Genomic DNA, 12393 nt, shown 5'->3' on the forward strand with positions numbered 1-12393 from the left:
ATACTGTAAAAGAACTCAGAGAAGACTAAAGTGATATAGAAACTGAAAATGAGGGTATTGCAGTAATCTCTCAATTATCTGACCTTCAAATTAACTGACCCTTGAACCGGCTAGCATGAGGATTTCTGTTACAGCACCATGTAACCACACTTTCAGTCATCCAAATGACAAACTGCTCTCCCACTTTGGATGGATAATTGAGGGATTACTGTATTTTGAAAAACTTATTAGATAAGCTAATCAGTGAGACTGGTAGAAATTATTCAAGGAAATACTATCAAGTGTATATTTCAGTATGAAGGTAGAAGAATCCTGCTAGATATATAAAATGTCGAAAGAGAGCTGGAGATGATATCTGATCAAATATGCAAGAAGTCTTACCAAGGTATGCTTCATAATTCAGAAAGCGTGCCTCAGATCAAATTAAGAGGAGACATTCACAATAACATCCACCCATAAAAAAAAGGAAAATAAAATTGAATGTGACCATTACAAAAGAATTTCCTTAGTGAGTGTTCCAGGCAAGATTTATGCAAACATAATGAGAAGCTAAGAAAAATTGTTGAAGAAAAACTTGGAAAAGAATAGACATGTTCTTTTCCAAGTTTAGATCAAACAAGAGTTGTCCAGACCAGATTTTTACTTAAAGACAAATAATCTTCAAGTAATCACCTATTTAACATGAAAATCAGCAAATGAAAAGATAAAAACTATGAAAATAGGCAGAGAGATGGAAAACATGAACTATATTCTCAGTTGAGAACCTATGAAATAAGTGAAACATTTCAGCTATTTAAACACAGTTTTTAGTAGTGAAGATGGTAAAATAAATAAGGAAATAGACAAAATAATGAGAAAAGCTGATATGGTAGGGAGTCAGGTGAATAAAGTTATGTGGAATAAGAGAAATTAACCAAAATACTGAACTAGCAATACATAAGACAGTGTTCAAACCAATTTTAACTTACAGATTAGAGAATTATTATTATTACAGGTATCTCCATGGAATCAGTAGACTCATCGCAGGAGACCCAAACTATCAAAACAATATCTATTATATCTCTTCTTGAATTCATTTACAGACGAAGAACTCACAACTGAGTCCGGCAATGCATTCCACTCATTTACCACCCTCCAGGCGAAAAACCTCGTTTTCACACCCTTGTTAACCACACTTTTCCTTAATTTCCAGGGATGACCTCTTGTTCTTCCATCACTATCACACAGCTGAAACATTTCCCCTGCAGCAATCTTATAAAAACCTTTTAGTAATTTCAATGTTTCTATCAAATCCCCTCTTCTCCTCCTCCTATCAACTAGCCTCTGCAATCCACAAGCTCTCAATCTATCAATGTAGGGAGCATTTTTTTACATCACTCACCAACTTAGTCATCACTCTCCTCTTAACCCTCTCCACAACCTCCTCATCTCCAAGGAATCCAGGTGACCAGACCTGAGCACAGTAATCCAAATGTGGACGTATCAACGCTTTATAAAGGGAAATAATAACCTCTTTATCTCTGGATGTTAGTGTGTTCCTCAATAACCAAGTAATCCTATGTGCAATCTTGGACACCTTAGCAATGTGTCCCCTGAACTTCATCTCCCTATCTATCAACACCCCTAAGTCCCTAGTCTCATCAATCTCCTGGAGTACCATTCCATCAATGTAGTACACAGCTGGTAATCTTTTAATCCCAAAATGCGTAACTTTACACTTTTTCACATTGAACTAACATCCATTCCTTTTTGCCCATTTTGCCAGCTTATTTAAATCATCCTGCAAACTCTCAACATCACCTTGATTTTTTATTGCGCTACCCAACTTTGCATCATCAGCAAACAACTGAATATTTCCCTTTAAGCCATTTCCTATATCATTTATGTACAAATTAAACATCAATGGTCCAAGCACAGAGCCCTGAGGCACACCACCTGTCACCTGCCTCATCCCAGACTCTGCTCTTCCATACACCACCTTCTGGAATCTCTCCCTAAGCCATTCTCCTATCCATAACACCAGTTTAGTATCCATCCCCATCTGCTCCAATTTGCGCAACAGTATTCCATGTGGTATCCTATCAAAAGCCTTAGCAAAATCCAGAAGTACCACTGTGTAGCTGTTTCCTTTGTCCAACTCAGATGTCATTCTATTATAAAAAGCTAATAAATTGCAAAGGCAGAATCGACCTTTAACAAAGCCATGTTGGCCCCTATAGAGTATCATATCCTGATCCACCCATTCTTGAATCTTATCTTTAACCAACTTTTCCAATACTTTTACCACTACTCCCGAGATAGTGATTGGTCTGTAATTAACTACCGCAGTTTTAGAGCCACCTTTATGCAAAGGAACTATTTTGCCTTCCTTCCACTCCCTAGGGACCATACCAGAATTCAAACTTAAGTTAAATAACCAAGTAAGAGGCATTGACAATTCCTTTGCACATTTACACAACACCCGAGCTGATATTCCATCTAAACCTACAGCAGAGTTTGCATTTAAATTTTGCAATACACTAAGTACCCCTGATTTCTTAACTTCAATTCTCACATTAGTTATTGCTAATATATAGAGATATCCTCACTTGGGTGATAGACTTTTAGTAGAGTTACTGAGTGATCACTCAGTAACTCTACTATTACATCTGAATTTGTCACCTCAATACCATCAGCACCCACTAAAGTTATTCTTCCAAAGTCATTCTTCCTTTTACTTGCCACATAGTAGAAGAACTCTTTGGGATTACCCTTGATCTCCTTGGCTAAGGTCTTCTCATAATCTGATTTAGCTTTTCTTACTATGCTGGTAAACTGCCTAGCTTAAGCCTTGTCCTCTTCTTCTATTTATCTTCCCTTTTATAATCAATTGAAGTATCTTATATTTTTCATTACGAAGTAGGTGACCAAGATATGCAGTTTTCCTTCTTTTTATGGTATCTAAAAGTTCACGTGATTTCCCCATTTGTTCCAGTACTTCCTGATTGGACGTTTTTGCTGTCCATGGGATTTTTAACATTCGTCTGTATAACCACATCTCGAAGGCTTTAAGTCTTTTTATTGATGAAGGAGATATAAATCTTTTGATGTTTAACTGCCAATAAGTGAAACTCTAAGAACTCGGACTAAGATCTATGAGTTTCATACTGAAAAACTATCGGCAAATCCAAGTGTAAGTAACCACTTGGTAATGCAACACCAAGGCAACTTGAATCAAAGGTGGAGCAAGCTCCCTCACCATCCTTGATATTTTCTCATAATGTAAAAACACAGCCCCTAGAACCAACTCGAATCAAAGGTGGAGCAAGCTTCCTCACTATCCTTGATATTTTCTCATAATGTAAAAACACAGCCCCATCTCGAAGGCTTCAAGTCTTTTTATTGATAATGAAGGAGATATAAATCTTTTGATGTTTAACTGCCAGTAAGCAAAACTCTAAGAACTCGGACTAAGATCTATGAGTTTCATACTGAAAAACTATCAGCAAATCCAAGTGTAAGGAACCACTTAGTAATGCAACACCAAGGCAACTCGAATCAAAGGTGAAGCAAGCTCCCTCACTATCCTTGATATTTTCTCATAATGTAAAAACACAGCCCCATCTCGAAGGCTTCAAGTCTTTTTATTGATAATGAAGGAGATATAAATCTTTTGATGTTTAACTGCCAGTAAGCAAAACTCTAAGAACTCGGACTAAGATCTATGAGTTTCATACTGAAAAACTATCGGCAAATCCAAGTGTAAGGAACCACTTAGTAATGCAACACCAAGGCAACTCGAATCAAAGGTGAAGCAAGCTCCCTCACTATCCTTGATATTTTCTCATGATGTAAAAACACAGCCCCTAGGGGATGTAATACTGTAATTACATTATGAGGAGAGGTCACTACCCAGACCGGTTTCAACCTTTTTTGAGGTCTCATCAGTGAGTAGGTAGACCTGGAAGATAACAAAAAAGGTTGAAACCGGTCTGGGTAGTGACCTCTCCACATAATCTGTGGCAGTAAGCCAAAATAATTGCCATACTCAAACCAGGGAAAGATCCAAATGATGTGAAAAATCTACGACCTATCTCCTTGCTTTGCTCTACCTTTAAGCTATTTGAAAGAATTCTCCTTAAAAGAATTTCACCACTCATCAAAAGAGCACCCTCGATTGAACAAGTTGGCTTCAGGCTAGGAAGAAGTTGCTGTGACCAGGTCCTAGCCCTGAAAACACAAACTGAAGCAGGCTTCCAGAAGAAACTTAAATCTGGAGCCACTTTTATTGACCTAACATCAGCTTATGATAAAGGAAAAGCTAAGAAATATTATAAGGTGCAAAAAAACTTTCCAGCTTTTTGAATCCGTTCTTTCCAACAGGAAGATCCGGGTCCATATTGGCAGAAAAAAGAGCAAGCTCAGATTCCTTCAGAACTTCTCCCTCAGGGCTCTGTGCTATCCCGTTTACTTTTTAATATCTACTTGTATGACTTACCACATACCAGCTCAAGCAAGTATATGTACGCTGATGACCTAGTGATCCTACACCAATCTATCTCATTTTGCCAATCTGGAATCAACCTTGAACATAGACCTGAACATCCTGGAAGAGTACTTCAAGCAGTGGTACTTGAAGCCAAATCCAACAAAAACTTTGTTTACAGTATTTCACCTGAACAATGTAGAGGCGAATCGACACCTCAACCTTTCTTTCTGTGGAAAAATGGTAGAACACAAGCATCACCCAAAATACCTTGGAGTGAGCCTGGACAGAAGCCTAACCTATAAAAGGCACATCACCAACCTATCCAACAAAATTAAAACGAGAAACAATATCATTTCAAGGCTTGCTGGAACAACCTGGGGTTGTGGTGCAGAAGTCCTAAGATATTCTGCACTAGCCCTCGCATTCTCTGCAGCAGAATATTGTGCCACTGTCTGGGGAAAGAAGTGCACACACTAACATTATAGACACCCAGCTAAACTCTACCATGCGCACAATTAGTGGGACAGTGAGAAGCACCCCTCTCTCCTGGCTGCCTGTCCTATTTAACACTGCTCCACCAAACATATGGAGAAGACAAGCCTCAATTAAAGAATTTAATAAAGTAATGAGCAACCCACTCCTGCCCCTGCACCAGACTCCCGTAAATCCACATAGTCTTTGCCTAAAATCTAGAAAGCCTCCCTTCAGTTGCCCTGCCATGTGGAGAGAATACTGGTCCAACAATCTCCCAACAAATGGCTTCCTGGTAGAAGATCCCTGTGCTCTGCAGCCTGGTTTTGCTCTTCCTAGGAAGATTGGTCATCAATCAACAGGATCAGAACCAACCAGGGCAGATGTGGCTACCTACTACATAAATGGGGGCTGTCAGACCACCCTTATTGTGATCGTTCTCCCATGACTCAGACGATTACTCATATTGTGTACGACTGCCCAAGTGCCAATTTCACAGTGGTGAAATTTTGCTCTTCCTAAGAAGATTTGGTCATCAATCAACAGGATCAGAACTAACCAGGGCAGATGTGGCTACCTACTACATAAATGGGGGCTGTTAGACCACCCTTATTGTGATTGTTCTCCCATGGCTCAGACGATTACTCATATTGTGTACGACTGCCCAAGGTGCCAATTTCACAGTGGTGGCCTACAGAACATCCACAAGGTGACAGATGAGGCCTTGGATTGGCTTTCCAGACTGGACATTGACCTGTAATTGGTATGGTGGTGGTGGTGGTGATGGCGGTGGTTATGGAGGAAATAGAAGATCAAGGTCCCATTTCACCATGAAGAAGTTATTCTCAAAGTCGCTCTCATAGTCCTCATTGAAGTATCAGCAGAATCCTCCTCATGCTAGAAGATGATGATGCAAAGTGAAACGGGTTTTTTTCTCTAATGGATCAAGATTTTCACACAAATCACCACTGCTCTCTAATAAAACTTCGGATACTGCTACATTTGTGTTGTGATGTGTTGAGAGAACATGCAGTCTTGTCATATTTGGTGCAGTAGAATGATAATTTTCTCTGGCTTGATTATAACAAATTACTTTTGCTTTTTTTAAAAAAAGAAGACTTAGAAAGCAGTTTGTGCCTTTTATGTAATGAACTTTTACATGTTAAGATTTTTGTCATTTGTTTCTGGAGATTGTGATTGTACATTTCACTTGCCAGTTTCACAAAGCCATATGCATAAATAAATAAAATTCCTACTATCACTAGTAAGTCAGTATAATTATTTTTTAAAATGTCTACAAACCAAGTGAATAGAAGTTATAATATATATATATTTATATATATAATTATACTAACACAGGCATCTTTGCCAGGAAAAGAAAGAAGTGCATCAACATCACATCCTTTAAATCCAAAACTATTTACAGTTGAACCATATAAGTGAATTGAACAGTCAGGAAAGAATTCACTTAACTTATTACAAAGATTTGAGGCAAACTGTTCACGTTCTTTAATTTCCTTGAAGTCAATTGCCAACAAGTGCTGGAGCTTTAAAGTCTGATCATCTACCTAGGGGAAAAAGGCATGAAAAGTAAAAATCTAAGCCAAAAAAAGTTTAATAAATACAAATACATCTAGAGATTTCTTTTCTCTCTTTCTATTTCCTTTCTTTTTTTTTTTTTTTTTTTCTTAAGTGGTTCTCTTTCTTTTTTTTTTAGCTCTCTTTTTTGGAAAGAGACTGATAGCTGGTCTCCATATCTTGCTATTAATGAGGCTCAACTGCATACTCATGGCATATCAGATTAATATTAACCTGCATTTATGTGTGTATGTGTGAGGGCATGTTCTGCAGTTGATTATGTAGACTTGGTGAAGAACAAGCTGGATTCAGGCCAAATAGTAGCTGTCAGGATCAGATCTTCACTTTACAACAAATAGTCGAGAAAGCATGGGAATATAGCAAAGATCTGTATTTAAGTTTTGTCGATTTGGAAAAGGCATATAACAAGGTACCAAGAGAGAAGCTAATCAGTACGCTACAGTTATATGGTGTTAATGGGGCATTATATCAAACAATACTTAGTCTTTATTTGAGTTGTAAGTCAACAGTTAGAATTGAAGGAAGTACAGGAAGATGGTTTAATGTTAAATCTGGTGTGAGACAAGGATGTACATTATCACCTCTGTTATTCATTATCTATATGGATCACATTATGAAGGAAAGTGGTATTAAACATGATATCAAAATTGGAGATGTTAATATCAGCTCTTTGCTTTATGCAGATGATGTTATATTTCTAAATAAATCTGCTACAAGTCTGCAAGATTCTCTGACTAAATTGAATAACTGTTGTAATAGGTATGAATATGGTATGAAGGGCAGCAATAAAAAGACAAAGACAATGAAAATAGGCAGAATCATTGAAAATGTCAACTGTGTTGTGAATGGAGAACCTGTGGAACAAATAAAACATTTCAGCTACTTAGGCACGATTTTTACTGAAGATGGTAAATTAAATATAGAAATAGACAACAGAATCAGCAAAGCTGGTATGGTGGGAAGTCAACTGAATAAATTCATATGGAATAAGAGAGAAATTAGTCGGAACACTAAATTAACTGTATACAAGACAGTGTTCAAACCAGTTTTAACTTATGGATCTGAGAGCTGGGTCAGAAGTAAAACACTTGACCAAAGACTAGAGACCGCAGATATGAGAGTCCTGAGAAAGATTATGGACGTGAACAGATGGCATTAATGGCAATATCATATTAAAAACGAGGATATTAGGAAAAAACTTGACATTGTCAGCATCCAGGAATGCGTTAGCAGAGCTAATCTCAGGTGGTATGGTCACTTAAACAGAATGGGAGAAGAAAGATTAGCAAAACAAGTGTTCTCTGCCAGGTTGGCAGCAAAATGACCTAGAGGAAGACCAAGGTATAGGTGGATTGATACGGTACAAAGTGCCTTAGACAATAGAAATATAAAATCTGATAATGTTGGAGTCTTGACAAGTAACAGACTGATTTGGAGGAAAATTGTAGATAGGAAGTTAGTAATGATGTAATTTTTTTCATGTAGTACTATCATATCCTGTACACCCATTGAGGGTACATGGCAGGAATTTGATGATGATGATGAAAAAGAAAAACCCTGTTTGCATACAACTGAATATCCCAATATCATCAGATTGGCACATGCAGTTGGCAGAGAAGAATTTGATGATTTTTTGTCTATAGATATTGAAGAATTGATGGTTGGCAATGACAAAATAATAGAATATGCCCTTGAAAATCTCTATGAAAAAGAAAAAAGTGATGATGATGATGATGAAGAGATCCTACTCACTGCAGGACTAATTAAAGAAGGGCTCAAATTGCCAGCAAAATTGCAAAGTCATTTTCTTACACATGATCCAAATACTGAACGAGCTGAACAGTTTACATATTGCACCATACATAAACTGAAGTCATGTATGGTGCACAATATGAAGAATTATACAAAGATCTAGTCAAAACAGGATTTCAACAATTAATTAGAGTTCGTAGTAAAAAAAAAAAAAAATCAATCTTCAGAATTATTGGAAATTAGTGCTAATTTAGTTCCTTTTACTGAAGGAAATGTTTCCCTGTTGCAGTATAAACAGGATGGCCAAAATGTTTTAAGTGATTTAATTCCAGTCTCTCACACAAAAGAATGCAGCCACTGTCAGCAAATGACTGCGAATAAAATTTAACTAATAACCATATGCACAGGTGCATTTGGACCTTTTTGAATTTCTGTTTTATTAGTGACACGCTCTTTTCTTTACACGCTCTTTTCTTTAAGAGATGCATATATATGTTTTGTCTGAAAATAACTTATTGTTCGTATCAGGTTTTCACATCTGGAACCATTCTTCTATTTTTTTATATGCACTGTATTCTTTTTTACACAGTTTTCATTTGCATGATTTTTTCTGGAACCAATCTACCATGTAAATGGAGAATTTGGTATATATTAATAATAAAAAGTTGCTGTTCAAAAAGTGAGAGGAGGAGAATGAAAAATCCTTAAGAAGAAATATTTGAATGTGTACATTTAATTATCACCTCATTCGACTTGCAATGATTTTAGATACTGGTTATAAGAGAATGTTTCATGTAACATGAGGGGTACGGTTGGTTCTTTTCCTACAGTCAGCAACAAAGCAAACACACCACCACAGTTACACTGTCAAAAACACTACCTTTATAAAATAATTATATACCTGGATTTTTATTTATGAAAGAAATTTCTGTATCCTGTATTATGACATTTCATATATTTCTACATCAAACAATGTCTGGCATACAAAATGAGAGATTTTTTTTTTTTTTAAATTAGTCCCACATGAGGGGATGTACACTTGATATCTGGTCTTACATATAAATGCCATAACCAATTTAACTGAAGCTGGAAATATTTCTGCAAACTTCTGAGAGCACCATGCATAGATATGTTCATTGAATAAATAAATAATATGCAAAAATATATTTAAGACATACCGAATCACAGTGCTGTAACTCTTTTATTAATTTTGGGTGGAGTAAAATAAGAGTATTTTGGTGACCATCACTAAATGCTGAATTTGGCTTCATATACCGTGGTCTCACAATTATTTTATGTCCAAGAAACTTGTGTGCATTCATAGATAAAACGGAATCCACAGCATTTTTATTGGAAAATTCCACAAAGGCATATCTTCCCTGAAATTTTACACAAAATTAATAAAATATTTGTTAGTAAATTAAATCCTTAAATAAGAAATAAGTACAAAAGGATGAACAAAATGTAGGTCTCTCCACTTACACAATATAAGCATGAAAGGCATTTCTTTGAATTCAAACATAGCATTCAGACAGTTAAGGTGTAAAAATGTCCCATAATTATGAATTATTTATGTTTGTTTTTACTTTATAAATATTACATATACATTTCAAAATTGGCTTAAAATTAAGTTTTTCAGTTATACAATAATATATGAGGTGCTATCCAAAAGTTCTGGAAATTTGATCATAAAAAAAAATTACTTGCCGTAACTCCTAGTTACCACCATCTCCTTTGGCATGTATACAGCAATCCCAGCAGTATTTCCATGCTTCCACGTATCCCTGGAAGTCAAGTGTGACTGTGTTGAGAAACTCCTGTGATTTTGTCTGGATCTCATCAATAATGTCAAAACGACATCCTTTCAACTGAAATTTCAACTTGGGAACAGGAAAAAGTTTCATAGGAAAAGGTTAAAGGTCAAGCAAATGGGTGGGGAGGGGTACCGTCGTGTTTTTGGAAGCCAAGACATGTCAAATAATGAGTGATGTGTGGGCAAGTATGTTGTCATGGTGAAGAAACCGGTCATTGTTCTTCCACTGTCTGGACATGTGGGCCAAATAGTCTCTTAGCAGCTTCAAAATCTCACAGAACTTGCCACTGACAGTTTGACCAGAGGGAAGAAATTCCTTGTAGATAATGCCTTGGATGTGAGAAAAGATCAACAACTGACTTGATATTGGCAAATTTGACACACCTTTTCGGGCACAGCAGTGGATTTGGTGACTTCCACAGCGATGACTGCTGCTTTGTCTCAGGATCATAACCATAAATCAATGATTCATCACTGGTTATAACCTTGGAGATAAAGTTGGAATCATCCTTGGTTTGATTGTTGAGCTCCCTGCAGACATCAACAATGTTCTTTCTAGTCATTGCTCAGCAGTCGCAGCAAACATTTTGCAGCAATGCATCTCATGATCAAAACGTATTCAACAGTCCCATGATCTCATACATATCATGGATAGTTCACCTACAATTTGGGGATGTTTTCAGGCACTGTGCTTATCAACTGATCCAGAATGCTCATCATCGTCAATAGACATTCATCCATCCTTGAAGCATTTGTACCACAAAAAAAGTTTTGCTTTGGCTCATAGAATTATTACCAAATATTTCCTTAAGCATTTAGTGGGTTTCTGCAGCAGTTTTTTTTTTTTTTTTTGAGGTTGAAGAAAATTCTGATGCAGATTCTTTGCTCCTTAAAATTCAGCATTTCAGCTGGAGAAGAAACTCGCTGAACCACTAAAACACAATGTTACAACAACGAACATAACCCACAAACACAGCCTCTCTCTCAGCTTGCAGGCTGTTGGCATAATGATTCACAAAGGGTACTACTTGCCCCATGTGGTAAAAGGTCATACAACAACTGGTTTGCACAAGCTATTCAAATTTCCCAAACTTTTAGGTAGCACCTTGTAGTTTAAATTTACTTGTTCAGATTTTGTAATGGTGACAACATGAGTATTGCCAAAACTGACAGGCATAAGTGTTATAGAGATATAAAAGGAATTAAACATATTTAATTAGTACTTACCTTGATAATGCCATCCTTACGCAGCTCTATATTACTGTATGGTATACCTCCATGGAGTCCAAAAATTCAAGATGGAGAACCAAACTATTCCGACATACACTGCTTGGAAAGAAATCATGGACATCATAGTGTGAGGAACAAACAGCCATGGCACCCACCTTAATAAGATGTAGGACCTCTTCTGACAGTGATGATTGCAGGAATCTCACAGAGCATACTTTCTACAAACATATGATAATGATCAATGTGAATTTTAAATCATTCTTCCTGTATGCATGTAATGAGGTCCTGGACTTGTCAGGCAGATGTCCCCTAACCTAACCCGACACTCCAATTCATATCAAAGATGTTCAATAGGGTTGAGATCAGGACTCTGTGGAAGCCAGTCAGGTGTGGTGATATCCATATCCACAAAGTTACAGCAGCCTTATGATATGGTGCATCATCTTGCTGAAAGAGATAATGGTCAGTTCCATAGAAACGCAAAGCAAGAAGCATTGCATTGTCCAGAATGTTCAAATACCTCTCTGAGTTCAATATTTGTGTTTGTGGCACCACAAACAGAGTTCCGAGGCCAATTCAGGAAAAACAGGAACATACCATCACACTGCCACCTCCTAATTTGTCAACAATTTGCTGAACAGATAGGCCTGCAATATGGCATTCTATCACAATACCTCTTTCAAATTCTGTCAGTTCCCTTCCTGCAGTCATTTCACCTGGACACAGTTGCAGTGATTTTTGAGCATCGTATTCCTCCAATTTATACTGGCCAAAACATGTTTCTTGTTGCATGTCATGATGCACCTTGCTCATGAGGCAGCTGACATCTTTCCAAGTAGTGTATGTATTGAACATCTCCTCGAATTCAATGACAGTCACTCCCATCTGAATCCTCTCCACCACTTCCTCATCCCAAGGTGACCAAGACCCCAGCACAGTAACCCAGATGTGTCTGTATCATGGCCTTATAAAGAGGAATGATAATTTTCTTATTTCTGCTTGTTAGTGCATTCTTCAATAACCTAGTAATCCCATGAGCTACTCTGGCCACTTTTACAAT

At 37.1% G+C, this 12393-nt stretch overlaps 1 protein-coding gene across 1 annotated transcript in view; it reads right to left on the minus strand.

Annotated features, from left to right (window-relative positions):
* Positions 1-12393, minus strand: part of LOC150102968 (speckle targeted PIP5K1A-regulated poly(A) polymerase-like) — a 294108-nt gene that overhangs the window by 49691 nt on the left and 232024 nt on the right. Inside the window, exons 4-5 of the mRNA XM_090398573.1 lie at positions 9469-9669; positions 6295-6507 (exon numbers count right to left, since the gene is read on the minus strand). Coding sequence (XP_090254699.1) covers positions 6295-6507; positions 9469-9669 — 414 coding nt within the window. The remainder of the gene's footprint in view (positions 1-6294; positions 6508-9468; positions 9670-12393) is intronic.

This window comes from Typopeltis vanoorti, chromosome 9, assembly GCF_054136105.1.
Source record: "Typopeltis vanoorti isolate ZY-2024b chromosome 9, IOZ_Tvanoo_1.0, whole genome shotgun sequence".
NCBI classification, from domain to species: domain Eukaryota; kingdom Metazoa; phylum Arthropoda; class Arachnida; order Uropygi; family Thelyphonidae; genus Typopeltis; species Typopeltis vanoorti.